The following is a 22,205-nucleotide window of genomic DNA, read 5'->3' as shown; positions in this document are numbered from 1 at the left end:
AGCCCACGGATAACCTCACGATGCTCCACTTCTCCAGCTTCCACCCTAAACACGTTAAAGAAGCCATCCCCTACGGACAAGCCCTCCGTATACACAGGATCTGCTCGGATGAGGAGGATCGCAACAGACACCTCCAGACGCTGAAAGATGCCCTCATAAGAACAGGATATGGCGCTAGACTCATTGATCAACAGTTCCAACGCGCCACAGCGAAAAACCGCACCGACCTCCTCAGAAGACAAACACGGGACACAGTGGACAGAGTACCCTTCGTTGTCCAGTACTTCCCCGGAGCGGAGAAGCTACGGCATCTCCTCCGGAGCCTTCAACATGTCATTGATGAAGACGAACATCTCGCCAAGGCCATCCCCACACCCCCACTTCTTGCCTTCAAACAACCGCACAACCTCAAACAGACCATTGTCCGCAGCAAACTACCCAGCCTTCAGGAGAACAGTGACCATGACACCACACAACCCTGCCACAGCAACCTCTGCAAGACGTGCCGGATCATCGACACAGATGCCATCATCTCACGTGAGAACACCATCCACCAGGTACACGGTACATACTCTTGCAATTCGGCCAACGTTGTCTACCTGATACGCTGCAAGAAAGTATGTCCCGAGGCATGGTACATTGAGGAAACTATGCAGACGCTATGACAACGGATGAATGAACACCGCTCGACAATCACCAGGCAAGACTGTTCTCTTCCTGTTGGGGAGCACTTCAGCGGTCACGGGCATTCGGCCTCTGATATTCGGGTAAGCGTTCTCCAAGGCGGCCTTCGCGACACACGACAGCGCAGAGTCGCTGAGCAGAAACTGATAGCCAAGTTCCGCACACACGAGGACGGCCTCAACCGGGATATTGGGTTCATGTCACACTATTTTTAACTCCCACAGTTGCGTGGACCTGCAGAGTTTCACTGGCTGTCTTGTCTGGAGACAATACACATCTTTTTAGCCTGTCTTGATGCTCTCTCCACTCACATTGTTTCGTCTCTTAAAGACTTGATTAGTTGTAAGTATTTGCATTCCAACCATTATTCATGTAAATTGAGTCTGTGTCTTTATAAGCTCTGTTTGTGAACAGAATTCCCACTCACCTGAAGAAGGGGCTAAGAGCTCCGAAAGCTTGTGTGGCTTTTGCTACCAAATAAACCTGTTGGACTTTAACCTGGTGTTGTTAAACTTCTTACTGTGTTTACCCCAGTCCAACGCCGGCATCTCCACATCATGAACACCACTGGTCACAGACCTCCAGCCGGAAAAAGACCCTTCGACCACTACCCTCTGTCTCCTATGGCCAAGCCAGTTCTCCACCCATCTAGCCACTTCTCCTTGTATCCCATGAGCCTTAACCTTCTTAACCAACCTGCCATGTGGGACTTTGTCATATGGGAAAGGAATAGAGAAATGAGACTAATTGAATATCTTTGAAGAAAAACAGTATAGGCATGATGAACAAAAATGATTTCCTTTTGTGCCATATAATTATATGTTTGACCTTCTGTTTGGATATGTAGATACCACTGTAGTAAAGAAAACTTACGGTAGCTGTTAATAAAAGAAATATCCCATTATGCTGTTGTCACCTATTTGAATATTTGTGCTGTCAAATTATTTACTTATAATTTCAACTTTAGGTCAAAGCACCACAGATTGCCAACCACTTTATTAAGAATTCTCATGACATTGAACTGAAAATATTCCTCAGTAATCTGAAATTCATCCTTTCCCATGATTTTATATTTTTGATTTTCTCTCTCCTTAGATACCGTTTACTTTCATTTACCTCCAAGGAGTGGGAATCGCAAGACGGTTTATGGTGTTTCCTGCTATCGACAGATTGAAGCTAAGGTTCGTTTTCCTTAGTTAAAATGTAGATTTAATTATTGACTTTCACAATTGAAAAAGTGAAACACGGCACATTGGAAGGGAAGACTAAAACTGTTAATGAAACTTATTCCACGTAGACTTCCATGTAAGGGCAATAGAGATATATGTGAATATTTTATGCTTCCACACAAGGCCAATAAGAATACATTATATTGTTCTGAACTCATTTTGTTTGATGCTTCATCAGTCACTTAAACACAATATTAGAGTTTTTCTGGAGTTGCTGCCTGTACCTGCAAGGAATCCTTTTAATGCCTGGCAATTCTTTTGCTGAACCTGTTGTAAAAGTCCTGCCCAAATGTGGCTGTTATTCTGTACCATTTAAAGTTGATCTTTTTTTAATTTTTATTTGTGGCTTACATTAACACTGCAATGAAGTTACTGTGAAAATCCCCTAGTCGCCACACTCTGGTGCGTGTTCAGGTACATGGAGGAAGAATTTAGAATGGCTACTGCACCTGACCAGCGTGTCTTTTGGACTGTGGGAGGAAACCCACACAAACACTGGGAGAACGTGCAAACTCCACACAAATAGTGACCCAAGCCGGGAATTGAACCTTATCTCTGGCGCTGTGAGGCAGCAATGTTAACTACTGTGCCTCCACGCCGCCCCTTTTACCTTTTATCTTTAAAAGGTAATTCAGGCCCTAGGAAATGGATGGCTGTATTCTCTAAAAAGGGAAGCAGATACAGGTTATGCCAGATTTGTGGATAGGGTGACTACTGTAATATTTGCAAGGCTCAACAACTACTCAGCAGGTGGAAGTAACAAAATTGTTTATTCAAACCCAACTTTATACAAGAGAGGATGACAAAGACCATTCTTGCTCCCACCACAGGACTTTGTCCCAGATGGGAGAATTTTGCCCATAATCTTGAATCTGTAGTATAAAAATTAGTTTGTTGTTTACAAATTTATTATTGCATTGTGTTAATATGGTATTGGTTTTTGCCATTGTTAAACTAATCTTTTGTTCTGTGGAATTCATTGTGTTTAGAAAGCTATGCCACTGTATGTTTCCATAAAGGCTCTAAATTTAACAAACTTATTCTTTACTTCAGGCCCTAAAGGTTAGGCAGGCTGACATCACAAGAGAAACTGTCCAGAAGAGTGTGTGTGTACTCAGTAGATTGGTAAGTGGGATAAATTTTCCTCAAATATATTTCAAAATTAGCAGCCTACTTCTGATTTGAATTCTGAAAATATATCTTCCTAGATTTTGAACAATTTCATTTTACTACATTTTTATTATGAAATACTATTGCTTTCCCTTGGCACACATTAAGTTGCTGGGGAAGTAGACGCTAGCCTACAGGGATGCTGTTCTCAGTTGAACAAATGATGGACATATGTAATGAATTGCCTGTTCCATATCTCCTCTTCCCTTTCATCAATCCACATCAAATTAATGATATAGAGTTGTGATTGGAAATCTACATCTTTGGCAAAATATGAATACAAACATATATTTCCTGCCCAATCTTTGAAGCCAGTAAGTACTTTCAACTTTTATCGCGACAATGGGGATATACCAGTTTTGGAAAGCTGTGGGCTATATTTGGACATGAATGAGGGTGGGGTTACAAATAAGTCTATACTTTTGAATAAGAGTAGTTGAATTTTGAAAGAACATTAAAATTAGTCACTCAATTAATTGAACACTACTTTTTTTCAGTCATGACCTTACTCAGTCATGACCTCAGAGATGTGTTGACCCGTTAGAAAAAATCTCAATTACAAGGGAGGAAGTGTTAGGTTTTTTAGGAAACATTAAGACAGACAAATCCCCAGGGCCAGATGGCATCTAACCTAGACGACTCAGGGAGGCAAGAGATGAAATTGCTGGGCCTCTAACAGAAATCTTTGTCTCTTCACTGGACACAGGTGAGGTCCAGAGGATTGGAGGAGAGCAAACGTGGTCCCGTTATTTAAGAAGGGTAGCAAGGATAACCTGGGTAATTATAGGCCGGTGATCTTGACGTCCGTGGTAGTGAAATTGTTGGAGAAGATTCTTAGAGATAGGATATATGCGCATTTAGAACTGAATAATCTCATTAGCGATAGACAGCATGGGTTTGCACGAGGGAGGTCATGCCTCACAAATTTGGTTGAGGTGACAAAAACGATTGACGAGGGAAGGGCCGTGGATGTCGTCTATATGGATTTTAGTAAAGCGTTTGACAAGGTCCCTCATGGCAGGCTGGTGCAAAAGGTTAAATCTCACGGGATAAAAGGTGAACTAGCTAGATGGGTGGAGAACTGGATTAGCCATAGAAGGCAGAGGGTAACAGTGGAGGGGTCTTTTTCCGGTTGGAGGTCTGTGACTAGTGGTGTTCCGCAGGACTCTGTACTGGGACCCCTGCTGTTTGATATATATAAATGATTTGGAGGAAGATGTAGATGTGGTATGTAGATGTAGATGTGATCAGTAAGTTTGCGGACGACACAAAGATTGCTGGCGTTGCGGATAGTGATGAACATTGTCAGAGAATACAGCAGGATATAGATAGGCTGGAACATTGGGCAGAGAAATGGCAGATGGAATTTAATCCAGATAAATGCGAAGTGATGCATTTCGGTAGATCTAATGTAAGGGGGAGCTATACAATAAATGGCAGAACCATCAGGAGTATAGACAGAGGGACCTAGGTGTACAAGTCCACAGATCCTTAAAGGTGGCAGCACAGTGGAGAGGGTGGTCAAGAAGGCATATGGCATGCTTGCATTTATTGGACGGGGCATAGAATATAAAAGTTGGCATATGATGTTGCAGCTGTACAGAATGTTGGTTAGGCCACATTTGGAATACTGCGTCCAGTTCTGGTCGCCACACTACCAGAAGGAAGTGGAGGCCTTGGAGAGAGTACAGAAAAGGTTTACCAGGATGTTGCCTGGTATGGAGGATCTTAGCTATGAGGAGAGATTGGGTAAACTGGGGTTGTTCTCCCTGGAAAGACGGAGGATGAGGGGCGACCTAATAGAGGTGTATAAAATTATGAAGGGCATAGGTGAACAGTGGGAAGCTTTTTCCCAGGTCGGAGGTGACGAACACAAGGGGTCACAGGTTCAAGGTGAGGGGGGCAAGGTTCAACACAGATGTCAGAGGGACGTATTTTACACAGAGCGTGTTGGGGGTCTGGAATGCACTGCCAAGCAAGGTGATTGAGGCGGACACGCTGGGATCGTTTAAGACTTATCTAGATAGCCACATGAACAGACTGGGAATGGAGGGATACAAACGAATGGTCTAGTTGGGCACATGAGCGGCGCAGGCTTGGAGGGCCGAAGGGCCTGTTCCTTTGCTGTATTGTCCTTTGTTCTTTGAAATACAGAGCAGGCTTGAGAGGCTAAAGGCTGCCTCATACTCCTATTTCTTATATTCTTAAATCTTGACGTGTCTAGATAGAAAATTAACGAGCAGGATCTCAAGTGTTGTAATCTCTGGATCATCCCAGGGCCATGTGCAAGTGAGTACAGAAATAGGAGGATAAAGCAGTTGAATGCGTTGAAAGATGGTGCAGAAGGGAGGGCCTTAGATTCCTGGGACACTGGGACTGGCTTTGCAGGAGGTGGTACATGTGTAAACTGGACAGCATCTGAACAGAACTGGGATTGGGCTCTTTTTGAGGTGGTTTGATAGTGCTGTCGGGGAGGGTGTGGAAACCAAAAGGAAATATTAGAGAGGAATACCAGGATACACAAAATACTGGGAGGGACAAAAAGCACTGGTTTAGAAAGTAATGACGTCTGTCAGGGTTACTGTACATGTATGTGAATGCATGTCGTATTATAAATCAGGCTGGAGGGTGTTAGAGGTGCAGATTACATTGTGGATTTATGATGTAGGGATAACAGAGACCTGGCTTAAGGAAGGGCAAATTGGGTGTTAATATTGCTTGATACAATGTATTCAGAAAATATAGGAAAGGTGAAGTGTGGCGATACTGGTTAGGAAGAGCATTGCAATGGGAGAACAATGGGCTATGTTCAAAACCGAAATGGTCAGGGCACAGTCAAGGTATATTTCCTCAAAAATAAAAAATTAGGGCAAACAATTCCAGAGCTCCCTGATGGAAAAGTAGATAGAAATGAAAGAAAAGGTGTGCTAAAGACAGATGTCAGGTAGAAAATACAGTTGAGAACCAAGAAGAATACAGAAGATTGAGGGGAAGTGAAAAAAGCACATTAGAGAAACAAAGGGATTATTAGAAAAGGCAACCAACACAAAGGGGAATCCTAAAGTGATCTATAGGCATTGAAGTAGTAAAAGATGCTAATAGAACGAGTAGAGCCAATTGGGGACCAAAAAGGGGATTTATACATGGAGGCTGGGGACATTTCTAAGGTATTGCATCAGTCTTTACCAAGGAGGTAGATGCTATCTATGCCATAGAGACAGACAAGGAAACTCTGTCCCGAGAAGGGTTCAGAATTGACAAAGAGGAAGTCTTGAATAGACTGTTGGTACTTAAAATTGACAAGGTGCCAGACTGGATGATATGCATCGAAGGTTAATTGAAGCAATCGCTAATGGAAATTGCAGGGGTGCTGGCCACAATCTTCCAGTGCTGCCTAGATTCAGGAGGTACAAGAGGACTGAAGAATTTCAAATGTTAATGTGAGAAGATTTAATGTTTTAAGATTTTTATTGTAACAAATGACTAAAAACACTGCTGACTAAATACTATTTTAGGAGGAAACTTATACTTCAAATTAGAGCAAGGACCCTTCCTTTTTTATACTTATTATACCTAACAGTCACCACAGAATGATAACCCTTTTGCAAATAGTCCAAAGTTGCTTCCAGTGAGTTCATGCCTTCCCATTTTACCCAATAGTAACAGTCTCTGGACATTTCCCTTAGTTTTCAGAGTTTTCGTAAATCCATTACCAGCAGTAAAGCCTGTCCTGATGATTTTTCCTTTTTTTCATTCATTCGGGGGACAAGGGTGTCTGTCACTGGCTGGCCAGCATTTATCGCGCATCACTAGTTACTTTTGGAGGGCAGTTGAGAGTCAACCACTTTGCTGTGGCTCTGAAGTCACATGTAGGCCAGACCGGGTAAGGACGGCAGATTTCCTTCCCTAAAGGACATTAGTGAACCAGATGGGGTTTTTCAGACAATCAACAATGGTTTCATGGTCATCAGTAGATTCTTAATTCCAGATTTTTTTTTAAATTGGTTTCAAATTCCACCATCTGCCATGACGGGAGATGGCAGATCAAACCCGGGTCGCCAGAACATTTGCTGAGTTTCTGGATTAATAGTCTAGTGATAATACCACGAGGCCATCGCGTTCCCCATTGGCTATCCCAGGACGAATCTTCCAGAATCCTTAGATGGCTGCAGGATGTGTCTCTTTGACGAGAAATCATGTCCTTCCCATACCCGGGCGTAGTCATTCACACTGCCAATCAGCTACTGCTCTCTGTTGATCATAGTAAACTACTATCTAGGCAATATTTGTTAACCTGTAGGGAATCCAGTAACCTGATCCCAAAAATGGCTTCCTCTGCACTCTTCTCCATCGCAACATGAATTACCCTAGCCTTGCGTCCAGGTAGAAATGCTCATTACCTACTCTTGATCACAACTTTCTTCCATCTTCAGAAGTAAATGGGCACTATACAGCACAATTGTTTACAACACAATACTTTCATCACCATTCCAATACTTCAAGGGACTCAGAGTCTGTCCATTGTTAACTCAGAGACTGCTGCCATTGTCTCCAAACGTGCACACCCTCCACCATTGCCCCACTAACACAATCTGGGCCTTCCTATTTTCTTGAATTCCCTCAAGCCTGTTGTCAAGTAGCCTTCAATTCAGGGAACAGGCCCTTCGGCCCAACGTGTCCATGCAGCCCAGTTTTTACCACTAAGCTAGTCTCAATTGCCCGCATTTGGCCCATATCCCTCTTTACCTATCTTACCCATGTAACTGTCTAAATGTTTTTTAAGACAAAATTGTACCCGCCTCTACTACTACCTCTGGCAGCTCGTTCCTGACACTCAGCACCCTCTGTGTGAAAGGATTGCCCCTCTGGACCCTTTTGGATCTCTCCCCTCTCACCTTAAACCTATGTCCTCTAGTTTTATACTCCCCTACCTTTGGGAAAAGATATCTAGCTGATCTGTGCCCCTCATTATTTTATAGACCTCTTTAAGGTCACCCTAAGCCTCTTACGCTTCAGGGAAAAAAGTCCCATTCTATCCGGCCTCTCCTCATAACTCAAGCCATCAAGTCCTGGTAGCATCCTAGTCAATCTTTTCTGCACTCTTTCTAGTTTAATAATACCCTTTCTATAATAGGGTGACAAGAACTGTACACAATATTCCAAGTGTGGCCTTACTAATGTCTTCCACAGCTTCAACAAGATGCCCCAACTCTTGTTTTCAAGGTTCTGACCAATGAAACCAAGTATGCCAAATGCCTTCTTCACTGTCCTGTCCACCTGTGACTCTACTTTCAAGGAGCTATGAACCTGTACTCCTAGATCTCTTGAATCTATAACTTCCCAACGCCCTACCATTAACTAAGTAGGTCCTGCCCTGATTCGATCTAACAAAATGCATCACGTTTATCTAAATTAAACTCCATCTGCAATTCATCGGCCCACTGGCTCAATTGATCAAGATCCTGTTGCAATCCTAGATAACCTTTTGTCCAATCTTGGTGTCATCTCCAAACTTACTAACCATGCCTCCTAAATTCTCATCCAAATCATTAATATCAATAACAGTGGACCCAGCACTGATCCCTGAGGCACACCGCTGGTCACAGGCCTCCAGTTTGAAAAACAATCTTCTACAACTACCCTCTGTCTTCTGTCATCAAGCCAATTTTGTACCCAATTGGCTACCTCGCCCTGGATCCTGTGAGATTTAACCTTATGCAACAATCGATCTTGTCAAAGTAAGAAGTCTCACAACACCAGGTTAAAGTCCAATAGGTTTATTTGGAATCATGAGCTTTCGGGCTGCTGCTCCTTCATCAGGTGCCCACCCTGGCCCAACGCCGGCATCTCCACATCATGGCTACCTTATCAAAGGCCTTGCTCAAGTCCATGTAGACATTGCCAACTGCACTGCCTTCATTTATCTTCTTGGTTACCCCTTCAAAAAACTCAATTGAATTTGTGAGATGTGATTTTCCACTCTCAAAGCCATGCTGACTGTCCCGAATCAGTCCTTACCTCTCTAAATACCTGTAGATTCTGTCTCTCCGAATACCTTCTAACAACTTACTCACTACAGATGTTAGGCTCACCGGTCTGTAGTTCTCAAGCTTATCCCTGCAACCCTTCTTAAACAAAGACACAACACTTGCTACCCTCCAATCTTCAGGCACCTCACCTGTGGCTGTTGATTCAAATATTTCAAGGTGTGTAAAATTATGAAAGGCATAGATAGGGTGAACGGTGGGAAGCTTTTTCCCGGGTCGGTGGTGACGTTCACGAGGGGTCATAGGTTCAAGGTGAAGGGGGGGAGGTTTAACACAGATATCAGAAGGACATATTTCACACAGAGGGTCGTGGGGGCCTGGAATGTGTTGCCGGGCAAGGTGGTGGAGGCGGACACACTGGGAACGTTTAAGACTTATCTAGACAGCTATATGAACGGAGTGGGAATGGAGGGATACAAAAGAGTGGTCTAGTTTGGACCAGGGAACGGCGCGGGCTAATTGTTCCTTGTTTCTCGTTTCAAGGCTTCATTCTATGATCATCTTGCTGGTGCCAGTACAGAGCGAGACTGCGGATAGTTGGGAACCTGTCTCGGGGGCAGGGAATTCATATGGTATTCGTGGAAGTGGAAATGATTAGGGTTGGGAAGCATTTTCCGATCGGGGCCATTGTGATCTCCTGGACTCGTTTCGATCGCCTCAGGGGGTCGGAGAGGAATTTCCCAGATTTTTTTTCCCCATATTGGCCCTGGGGTTTTTCACTCTGGGTTTTCGCCTCTCCCTGGAGATCACATGGTCTGGAATGGGGGGGTGGGGGTGAGTTAATAGGTTGTAATGAACAAAGCATCGTAGCTGTGAGGGACAGCTCGGTGGATAGGATATTGGTATGTAGATAGGCTGGAAAATTGGGCGGGGATCCTGGATTCAGGATTCAATCCTGGACCGGGGAGCGGCGCGGGCTTGGAGGGCCGAAGGGCCTGTTCCTGTGCTGTATTGTTCTTTGTTCTTTGTATTTCTTCTAGGGGACCCGCAATTTCCTCCCTAGCCTCCCACAACATCCTGGGATACATTTAATCAGGTTCCAGGGACTTATCTATCTTGATGCGCTTTAAGACTTCCAGCACCACCACCTCTGTTATATGTGCACTCCTCAAGACATTACTATTTGTTTCCTCAAGTTCCCTAACATTCATGCCTTTCTCAACAGTAAATACCGATGAGAAATATTCATTTAGGATCTCACCCATCTCTTGTGGATCCGCACACAGATGACTTTGTTGATCCTTAAGAGGCCCTATGCTTTCCCTAATTACTTTTTTGCCCTTTATGTATTTGTAGAAGCTCTTTGGATTCTCCTTTGCTTTATCTGCCAAAGCAATCTCATGTCCCCTTTTTGTCCTCCTGATTTCTCTCTCAACTCTACTTTGACACCCTCTATACTCTTCAAGGGATCCACTTGATTCCAGCTGCCTATGCATGTCATATGCCTTCTCCTTTTTGACCAGGGCCTCAATATCCTGAATCACCCAGTGTTCCCTACTTCTACCAGCCTTGTCCATCACTCAAAGCAATGTGCTTACCATGAACCCTGGTTAACACACTTTTTTGAAAGCCTCCCACTTATCAGCTGTGCCTTTGCCTGTCAACAGATTCCCCCAATCAACCTTTGAAAGTTCCTGTCTAATACCATCAAAATTGGTCTTGCCCCAATTTAGAATTTTATCTTTTGGGCCAGACCTATCATTCTCCGTAGTTATCTTAAAACTAATGGAATTATGGTCACTGGTCCCAAAGTGATCCCTCACTTCTGTCATCTGTCCTTCCTTATTTCCACGAGGAGGTCAAGTTTTCCCCTTCTCTAGTTGGGCCATCCAGTTCTAGAACATAGAACATAGAAAAGCTACAGCACAAACAGGCCCTTCGGCCCACAAGTTGCGCCGAACATGTCCCTACCTACTAGGCTTACCTATAACCCTCTATCTTACTAACTTCCATGAACTTATCCAAAAGTCTCTTAAAAGACCCTATCAAATCCGCCGCCTCCACCACCACTACCGGCAGCCGGTTCCACGCACCCACCACCCTCTGAGTGAAAAACTTACCCCTAACATCTCCTCTGTACCTACTCCCCAGCACCCTAAACCTGTGACCTCTTGTGGCAACCATTTCAGCCCTGGGTAAAAGCCTCTGAGAATCCACTCTTATCAATACCCCTCAACATCTTATATACACCTATCAGGTCACCCCTCATCCTTCGCCTCTCCAAGGAGAAAAGACCTAGCTCTCTCAACCTATCCTCATAAGGCATGCCACCTAATCCAGGCAACATCCTTGTAAATCTCATCTGCACCCTTTCTGTGGCTTCCACATCCTTTCTGTAATGAGGCGACCAGAACTGGGCACAGTACTCCAAGTGGAGTTAAAGTACAAGTTTATTTATTCGTCACAAGTAAGACTTACATTAACACTGCAATACAGTTACTCTGAAATTCCTAGTTCCGCTGGAATTTCCTGAATTCCACATACTGAATGAGAAATTCCTCCTTATTACTGTCAACAAATTTCTCTCCATCCAAGCCTCTATTGCTATTGCTGTTCCAGTCAATGTTGGGAAAGTTAAAGTCCCCTACTATTACCACTCTACTTTTCTTGGAGCTATCTGTAATCTCCTTGCATATTTGCTCCTCATACACAGAAAAACTATTGCTGAGCTTTAAGATGATTTTGTCAAGCAGCAGCATCTAGATAAGAGATTGAAGGGGGCCAAAGATGGATCCTTTGGGTGCGAGAGGTAAGGCTGCAGTAATAGAAAGTGAAGCCTACTCTGGGCACAATTAGAAATGAAACCAGGTGAGAGGGGCTCCACCCAAATAGATGATAGTGGAGGGGATGGTCTGGTCAACTGTCAAAGGCTGCTGACAGGTTGAGAGGTGTATTGAAGCATAATTTACCTTTGTCATAGTCATTTGAGTCCTGGGAAAGAAAGAAAACTGCATTGCAAACCAGAGGGGAGATCAGAAGATCTATATCAATGTGCTTTTGACTTTTTTATTCTGAAAAATGAAACCTGGGAACACAAGTGAACCCTCCTCGCCAAATTGAAAATGGTTTGACCCTTCTCTTTGCATCTTTTTCTGATATAATTGAGAGCCAGAACTTGTTATGTGGATGTGTTTGTAACCCTGTGACCCACCACTTCATGGCATTGCTGCATTTTAACTTTTCCTTCCGGAAACTCAAAGTGCAATTTAGATTATATTTGGGATTATGTTACCGGTCTTGTTACAAAGTTTTATTTATCTCAAGTTAATTTTTGTGCCAAATTTGAAGATAGAATGTGTTAAATCTGCTGTCTGTAGAATGTAGAGACCTAACGCCATGGGTTATCTAAAGCTTCAATGTACTCTGGCTGTCATTTAGCATTTGTGTATTTTTTAGGATGGGCACATGATAGAAATTACTTGCGTAACTGCTGTTTTGATTGTTGAGTAACTAGTTTATACTAAACTGCTGACACTGCGATGATGTTTGTTGTCATTTCTTCTCACCAGCCACTTTATGGGTTGCTTCAAGCAAAATTGCAGCTCATCACACATGCTTACTTTGAGGAGAAAGATTTTTCACAGATTTCCATCCTAAAGGTGAGGATTATTGTGCTTTTAAGTACATAGACCTTATTAATGAAAATGTTAAAATAAATTGCATCTTCATTTGCATCTCCCCAACCTACTTTCCATTCCCCTCACCAAATATTTGGGCTCTGTCACAGATCAACAATGATGTGGAGATGCCGGCGTTGGACTGGGGTAAACACAGTAAGAAGCCTCACAACACCAGGTTAAAGATCAACAGGTTTATTTGTTAGCACAAGCCACTAGCTTTCGGAGCACTGCTCCTTCATCAGGTGAGTGGGAGTTCTGTTCACAAACAGGGCACAAAGACACAAACTCAATTTATAAAATAATGGTTGGAATGCCATTCTAACCATTAAGTTTGTGTCTTTATATGCCCTGTTTGTGAACAGAACTCCCACTCACCTGATGAAGGAGCAACGCTTCGAAAGCTAGTGGCTTGTGCTACCAAATAAACCTGTTGGACTTTAACCTGGTGTTGTGAGACTTCTTACAGATCAACAATCTCAGCCCCCTACATGTTTCCCACCAAAACTTCCATTCATTTTTCAACAAGATCCATGTCATTTACAACTTCATTGTGGATGATCGCTTGGCTTTAGTAGAAACTTGGCTCAACATGCTCCTTACTAAAATCTGTCTGCCATACTGTATTTCCCATATTCCATCTCTCCCACCCAAACTGCCATAAGGATGGATTGGCTCTATTACCAAATCACATCTTGGTCTCGCTTCATGTTCTCGGACTTTCCTCTTCTCTAAGGATTGGATATTGTCTTACCTATCTTAGCTTTCTCTTAAATTCTCATTCTCTGCAACCCTGAACCCCACTCAAGTTTCCAACTAAGGCAGGCATTTCAGTTTCTCAAACTTTGGGGGGGGGGGCAATGAGCAAATTTTGGAAGGATAATGTTTGACACAACATTAAACATTAATTTTTTAAAAAAGTGTATGTGCACTTGCACCACACGCACACACTCACCGCCTCCCCCCACTTTCTATACACACACACACATACAGTAACCCCCCCCCACCCTCCTATATACACGTGCGCACACACGCCCAGCCCCCTCCCCCCAGAAGACAACCATTGTCCCTCCAGTCTTTCCTCACAGCTGCAATTTTCTTGTCCTGGCAACATTGTCGCAAATCTCCTGTGTATCCTCTCCAGTGCAATTGCATCCATTCCGTGATGAGGTGACCAGAACTGCACATATTCAAGTTGTAGCTTAACTCGTGTTATACAGCTACAGCGTAACCTCCCTGATCTTATATTTTATGCTTTGGCTAATAAAGGAAAGTGTTTCATATGCCTTCTTAAGCTGTCCTGCTACTAACGAGCAACAAAGAAAAGAAAAGTACAGCACAGGAACAGGTCCTGCAGCCCTCCAAGCCTGTGTCAATCATGATCATAGAATCTACAGTGCACAAGGAGGCCATCTGGCCCATTGAGCCTGCACTGACAACAATCCCACCCAGGTCCTATCCCTGTAACCCCACATATTTACCCTCCGAATCCACTGACAAGGGGCAATGTATCATGGCCAATCACCCTAACTCGCACGTTTTTGGACTGTGGGAGGAAACCTGAGCACCTGGAGGAAACCCACGAAGACACGAGGAAAATGTACTCCACAAAGAGAGTCACCTGAGGCTGGAATTGAACCTGGATCCCGACGCTGTGAGGCAGCAGTGCTAATCACTGTCACCAAGCCGTCCCCTTACTAAACTAAAAAAAAAACCTTCTGCGCTTACTCAGTCCGTATTCCTCTATTCCCTCCCTATTCATGTACCCATCCAAATGCCTCTTAAATGTTTCTAATATGCCTGCTTCCACCACCTCCTCTGGCAACGCATTCCAGGCACCCATCACACACTGGGTGAAAAACTTCCTCCGCACATCTTCCTTAAACTTTCCCCCTCTCACCTTGAACTTATGCCCCCTTGTAATTGACACTTTCACCCTTGGAAAAAGCCTCTAACTATCCACCCTGTCTATGCCTCTCATAATTTTATAGACCTCTATTAGATCTCCCCTCAGCCTCTGTCTTTCCAGTGAAAACAATCCTAGTTTATTCAACCCCTCCTCATAGTCAACACCTTTGAGACCAGGCAACATCCCGGTGAACCTTCCTTGCACTCTCTCCAAAGCTTCCTCGTCCTTCTGATAGTGTGGTGACCAAAACTGCAAATGCCGCTTAACCAAGATTTGATTTATTATTGCCACATGTACTAACATATAGTGAAAAGTATTGTTTCTTGCGCGCTATACGGACAAAAACATACCATTCATAGAGAAGGAAATGAGAGAGTGCAGAATGTAGTGTTACAGTCATAGCTAGGATGTAGAGAAAGATCAACTTAATGCAACGGAAGTCCATTCAAAAGTCTGACAGCAGCAGGGAAGAAGCTGTTCTTGAGTCGGTTGGTACGTGATCTCAGACTTGTGTATCGTTTTCCCGAAGGAAGAAGGTGGAGGAGAGAACGTCTGGGGTGTGTGGGGTCCTTAATTATGCTGGCTGCTTTGCCGAGGCAGCGGGAAGTGTAGACGGAATCAATGAATGGGAGGCTGGTTTGTGTGATGGATTGGGCTACATACACGACCTTTTGTAGTGCCTTGCGATCTTGGGCAGAGCAGAAGCCATACCAAGCTGTGTTACAACCAGAATATGGTGCATCTGTAAAAGCTGGTGAGAGTCGTAGCTGATATGCCAAATTTCCTTAGTCTTCTGAGGAAGTAGAGGCATTGGTGGGCTTTAACTATTGTGTCGGCATGGGGGACCAGGACAGGTTGTTGGTGATCTGGACACCATAAGACCATAAGACATAGGAGCGGAAGTAAGGCCATTCGGCCCATCGAGTCCACTCCACCATTCAATCATGGTTGATTTCAACTCCATTTACCCGCTCTCTCCCCATAGCCCTTAATTCCTCGAGAAATCAAGAATTTATCAATTTCTGTCTTGAAGATGCTTAACGTCTCGGCCTCCACAGCCCTCTGTGGCAATGAATTCCACAGACCTACCACTCTCTGGCTGAAGAAATTTCTCCTCATCTCTGTTCTAAAGTGACTCCCTTTTATTCTAAGGCTGTGCCCCCGCGTCCTAGTCTCCCCAGCTAATGGAAACAACTTCCCTACGTCCATCCTATCTAAGCCGTTCATTATCTTGTAAGTTTCTATTAGATCTCCCCTCAACCTCCTAAACTCCAATGAATACAATCCCACGATCCTCAGACGTTCATCGTATGTCAGGCCTACCATTCCTGGGATCATCCGTGTGAATCTCTGCACTCTTTCCAACCGACACCTAAAAACTTGAAGCTCTCGATCCTTTCTACTTTGTCCTTATTGATGTAGACAGGGGCATGTTCTCCTTTACGCTTCCTGCAGTCGATGACAATCTCCTTCGTTTTGTTGACATTGAGGGAGAGATTATTGTCGCCGCATTATATAGCTCCCAACTCTTATACTCGTTGAACTGGCTGATGAAGGCAAACATGCCATATGCTTTCATAGAACATAGAACAGTACAGCACAGAACAGGCCCTTCGGCCCACGATGTTGTGCCGAGCTTTATCTGAAACCAAGATCAAGCTATCCCACTCCCTGTCATCCTGGTGTGCTCCACGTGCCTATCCAATAACCGCTTAAATGTTCCTAAAGTGTCTGACTCCACTATCACTGCAGGCAGTCCATTCCACACCCCAACCACTCTCTGCGTAAAGAACCTACCTCGGACATCCTTCCTATATCTCCCACCATGAACCCGATAGTTATGCCCCCTTGTAATAGCTCCATCCACCCAAGGAAATAGTCTTTGAACGTTCACTCTATCTATCCCCTTCATCATTTTATAAACCTCTATTAAGTCTCCCCTCAGCCTCCTCCGCTCCAGAGAGAACAGCCCTAGCTCCCTCAACCTTTCCTCATAAGACCTACCCTCCAAACCAGGCAGCATCCTGGTAAATCTCCTCTGCACTCTTTCCAGCGCTTCCACATCCTCCTTATAGTCAACTCGGCCACTTATGTTGCCACTTTTAAGAAACTGTTGCCCAAGTCTCTCTGTATGTTAATGTTCCTAAGGGTTCTGAAATTTACAGTACAATTCACACCGAATGTTGATCCTCCAAAATGTATCACCTCGTATTTGTCTGGATTAAACTCCAACTGCCATTTCTGTGCCCAAATCTTCAATCTATCTATATCCTGTTGTATCCTCTGACAATCCCCCGGCACTATCAGCAACTCCACCAATCTTCATGTCATCCGCAAACTTACTAATCAGACACCCCCCCACCCCCCAAACTTTTCTCCAGATCATTTATTTATACTGCAAACAACAGAGCTTCCACCGCTGGTCCCTGTGCAACACCACGAGCCATGATGTGGAGATGCCGGCTTTGGACTGGGGTAAATACAGTAAGAGTTTTAACAACACCAGGTTAAAGTCCAATAGGTTTATTTGGTAGCAAGTGCCATTAGCTTTCGGAGCGCTGCTCCTTCGTCAGATGGAGTGGAAATCTGCTCTCAAACAGGGCAGAGACACAAAATCAAGTTACAGAATACTGATTAGAATGCGAATCTCACCAGCCAACCAGGTCTTAAAGATACAGACAATGTGAGTGGAGGGAGCATTAAGAACAGGTTAAAGAGATGTGTATTGTTTCCAGACAGGACAGCCAGTGAGATTCTGCAAGTCCAGGAGGCAAGCTGTGGGGGTTACTGATAGTGTGACATAAACCCAACATCCTGGTTTAGGCCGTCCTCTTGTGCGGAACTTGGTTATCAGTTTCTGCTCAGCGACTCTGCGCTGTCGTGTGTCGTGAAGGCCGCCTTGGAGAACGCTTACCCGAAGATCAGAGGCTGAATGCCCGTGACCGCTGAAGTGCTCCCCCACAGGAAGAGAACAGTCTTACCTGGTGATTGTCTTGCGGTGTTCATTCATCCGTTGTCATAGCGTCTTCATGGTTTCCCCAATGTACCATGCCTCGGGACATCCTTTCCTGCAGCGTATCAGGTAGACAACGTTGGCCGAGTTGCAAGTGTAGGTACCGTGTACTTGGTAGATGGTGTTCTCGCGTGAGATGATGGCATCCATGTCGATGATCCGGCACGTCTTGCAGAGGTTGCTGTTGTGTGGTGTCGTGGTCACTGTTCTCCTGAAGGCTGGGTAGTTTGCTGCGGACAATGGTCTGTTTGAGGTTGTGCGGTTGTTTGAAGGCAAGACGTGGGGGTGAGGGGATGGCCTTGGCGAGATGTTCATCTTCATCAATGACATGTTGAAGGCTCCGGAGGAGATGCCGTAGCTTCTCCGCTCTGGGGAAGTACTGGACGACGAAGGGTACTCTGTCCACCGTGTCCCGTGTTTGTCTTCTGAGGAGGTCGGTGCGGTTTTTCGCTGTGGCGCGTTGGAACTGTCGATCGATGAGTCAAGCGCCGTATCCTGTTCTTATGAGGGCATCTTTCAGCGTCTGGAGGTGTCTGTTGCGATCCTCCTCATCCAAGCAGATCCTGTGTATACGGAGGGCTTGTCTGTAGGGGATGGCTTCTTTAACGTGTTTAGGGTGGAAGCTGGAGAAGTGGAGCATCGTGAGGTTATCCGTGGGCTTGCAGTACAGTGAGGTGCTGAGGTGACCGTCCTTAATGGAGATGCGTGTGTCCAAGAATGCAACCGATTCCGGAGAGTAGTCCATGGTGAGTCTGATGGTGGGATGGAATTTGTTGATGTCATGATAGAGTTGTTTCAGTGATTGTTCGCCATGAGTCCAAAGAAAGAAAATGTCATCGATGTATCTAGTGTATAGCATCGGTTGAAGGTCCTATGCGGTGAAGAAGTCTTGTTCGAACCTGCGCATGAAGATGTTGGCATATTGAGGTGTGAATTTGGTCCCCATGGCTGTTCCGTGTGTCTGGATGAAGAACTGGTTGTTGAAGGTGAAGACATTGTGGTCCAGGATGAAGCGGATGAGTTGTAAAATTGCATCTGGAAACTAGCAGTTGTTGGCCTTGAGTACTGAGGCCGTTGCAGCAATGCCATCATCGTGGGGGATGCTGGTGTCGAGTGCTGAGACATCCATTGTGACGAGGAGTGCTTATGGTTCAACTGCTCCATGTGCGTTGAGTTTCTCACGGATGCCATCATCTCACATGAGAACACCATCTACCAGGTACACGGTACCTACTCTTGCAACTCGGCCAACGTTGTCTACCTGATACGCTGCAGGAAAGGATGTCCCGAGGCATGGTACATTGGGGAAACCATGCAGACGCTACGACAACGGATGAATGAACACCGCTCGACAATCACCAGGCAAGACTGTTCTCTTCCTGTGGGGGAGCACTTCAGCGGTCACGGGCATTCAACCTCTGATCTTCGGGTAAGCGTTCTCCAAGGTGGCCTACACGACAGCGCAGAGTCGCTGAGCAGAAACTGAAAGCCAAGTTCCGCACACATGAGGACAGCCTAAACCGGGATGTTCGGTTTATGTCACACTATCAGTAACCCCCACAGCTTGCCTCCTGGACTTGCAGAATCTCACTGGCTGTCCTGTCTGGAGACAATACACACCTCTTTAACCTGTGCTTAATGCTCCCTCCACTCACATTGTCTGTATCTTTAAGACCTGGCTGGCTGTTGAGATTCGCATTCTAATCGGTATTCTGTAACTTGATTTTGTGTCTCTGTGCCCTGTTTGAGAGCAGATTTCCTCTCCATCTGACAAAGGAGCAGCGCTCCGAAAGCTAGTGGCTTTTGCTACCAAATAAACCTGTTGGACTTTAACCTGGTGTTGTTAAAACTCTTACTGTGAACACCACTAGCTACAGATCTCCATTCTGAAAAACACCCTTCCACCGCTACTCTGTCTCCTAAACCGAGCCATTTCTGTATCCATCTTGCCAGCCCACCCCGAATCCCACATGATTTTAGTTTTAGTACCAGTTTGCCATGTGGGACCTTGTCAAATGCCTTACTAAAGTCCATATAAACTACATCTACAGCCACTCCCTCATCAATTACCTTGAAAAAATTTAATCAAATTGGGGATCTGTAGACATTTAAGGGAGACAGCATAGTGGTAATGTCGCTGGACTGGTTAATCAGAGATCCAAGCTTATGCTCTGGGGACCTGGATTTGAATCCCACCATAGGAGATAAAATTTGAAATGAATAAAAATCTGGAATTATCAGTCTAATGATGACCATGAAATCTTTGTTGATTGTCATAAAAACCCACCTGGTTCATTAATGTCCATTAGGGAAGGAAATCTGTTGTCCTTATCTGGCCTGACCTACATGTGACTCCAGATCCACAGCAATGTGGTTGACTCTTAAGTGCCCTCAGTGATGGGCCAGTAAATGTTGGCCCACATTCCATGAACGATAAAAAAAATGCACTTCAGTGTCCCTCGCTTGCTCATCACCTCTCAGTATCCTCCCTCTTTACCGTGTTTGATCTCCCTACATGCATTACCCTACGTTTCTCCGGGTTGAATTCAATTTGCCGCTCTTCTGCCCACCTGATCAGTCCATTGATATCTCCCTGAAGTGGACAGCTTTCTCCCCCCCCCCCCCCCCCCCCCCCCCCCCATGATTCTCTCAGCCATTTTACATGTCATTGATCATGCTCCCAACATTCAAGTCTAAATTATTAATATAAAAGATGGGGGCCTGCAGAACCCCACAGATAACAGCCTTCCAGCTGCAAAGCTAAATCTTTGATTTCTGCTACTGAGCTACTTTGTGTCTAGCTTGTTACATTTCCCTGGATCCCATTACCTTTTTTTAACCAGTCTGCCATGTGTGACCTTGTTAAAATCCATGTCGACCACATCAACTGTCTCACCTTTATCAAGCATTCTTGTTACTTCCTCAAAAAATGCAATCAAGTTAGTCAGATATGAGATACAAGCAAAATACATAACTAGGAGCAGGAGTAGGCCATCTAAGATCATGGCTGATCTTTTCATGGACTCAGCTCCACTTAGCTGCCTATTCACCATAATCCTTGATTCCATTACTATTCAAAAATCTATCCTTGCCTTAAAAACATTCAATGAGGTAGCCTCAACTGCTTCACTGGGCAGGGAATTCCACAGATTCACAACCTTTGAGTGTGAATTGAGTGAGAAATTTCTCCTCAACTCGGTCCGAAATCTGCTCCCCCTTATTTTGAGGCCATGTTCCCTAGTTCTAGTTTCACCTGCCAGTGGAAAACCTCCCTGCTCCTATCTTATCTATATCCTTTATAATATGTTTCTATAAGATTTCCCCTCATTCTTCTGAATTCCAATGAGTATAGTCCCAGTCTGCTCAGTCTCTCCTCATAAGTCAACCTCCTCAACTCCGGAATCAACCCAGTGAATCTCCCCTGCACCCCCTCCAGTGCCAGTATATCCTTTCTCAAGTGCTGATGATACAAAGATTGGAGGTGTAGTGGACAGTGAGGAAGGTTTTCAAAGCTTGCAGAGGGATTTGGACCAACTAGAAAAATGGGCTGAAAAATGGCAAATGGAATTTAACGCAGACAAGTGTGAGATATTGCACTTTGGAAGGACAAACCAAAGAAGAACGTACAGGGTAAATGGTAGGACTCTGAAGAGTGCAGTTGAACAGAGGGATCTGGGAATACAGGTACAGAATTCCCTAAAAGTGACGTCACAGGTGGATAGGGTCGTAAAGAGTGCGTATGGTACATTGGCCTTTATAAATCGGAGTATCGAGTATAAAAGTTGGAGTGTTATGGTAAGGTTATATAAGGCATTGGTGAGGCCGAATTTGGAGTATTGTGTACAGTTTTGGTCACCTAGTTACAGGAAGGATGTAAATAAGGTTGAAAGAGTGCAGAGAAGGTTCACAAGGATGTTGCCGGGACTTGAGAAGCTGAGTTACAGAGAGAGATTGAATAGGTTGGGACTTTATTCCCTGGAGTGTAGAAGATTGAGGGGAGATTTGATAGAGGTGTATAAGATTTTGATGGGTATAGATAGAGTGAATGCAAGCAGGCTTTTTCCGCTGAGGCTAGGGGAGAAAAAAAACCAGAGGGCATGGGTTAAGGGTGAAAGGAGAAAAGTTTAAAGGGAATATTAGGGAGGGCTTCTTCACGCAGAGAGTGGTGGGAGTGTGGAATGAGCTGCCGGATAAAATGGTAAACGCTTTTAACATTTAAGAAAAACTTGGACGGATTCATGGATGAGAGGGGTGTGGAGGGATATGGTCCAAGTGCAGGTCAGTGGGACTAGGCAAAAAATGGTTTGGCACAGACAAGAAGGGCCAAAAGGCCTGTTTCTGAGCTGTAATTTTCTATGGTTCTAAGGAGACCAAAACTGTATGCAGTACTCCAGGTGTGGCCTCACCAGCACCTTATACAGCTGCAGCATAACCTCCCTGTTTTTAAACTCCATCCCTCTAGCAATGAATGAACATAAGAACATAAATAGGAGCAGGAGTAGGCCATCTAGCCCCTCGAGTCTGCCCTGCCATTCA

The 22,205-nt window shown here is 44.6% G+C and overlaps 1 protein-coding gene across 1 annotated transcript in view; it reads left to right on the top strand.

Annotated features, from left to right (window-relative positions):
• Positions 1-22,205, top strand: part of avl9 (AVL9 homolog (S. cerevisiase)) — a 208,910-nt gene that overhangs the window by 23,726 nt on the left and 162,979 nt on the right. Inside the window, exons 3-5 of the mRNA XM_078216972.1 lie at positions 1,780-1,865; positions 2,967-3,038; positions 12,640-12,729. Coding sequence (XP_078073098.1) covers positions 1,780-1,865; positions 2,967-3,038; positions 12,640-12,729 — 248 coding nt within the window. The remainder of the gene's footprint in view (positions 1-1,779; positions 1,866-2,966; positions 3,039-12,639; positions 12,730-22,205) is intronic.

The sequence above is a fragment of the Mustelus asterias genome, chromosome 7 (assembly GCF_964213995.1).
Source record: "Mustelus asterias chromosome 7, sMusAst1.hap1.1, whole genome shotgun sequence".
Lineage (NCBI taxonomy): Eukaryota > Metazoa > Chordata > Chondrichthyes > Carcharhiniformes > Triakidae > Mustelus > Mustelus asterias.
This window is presented reverse-complemented; position numbering and strand designations above follow the sequence as displayed.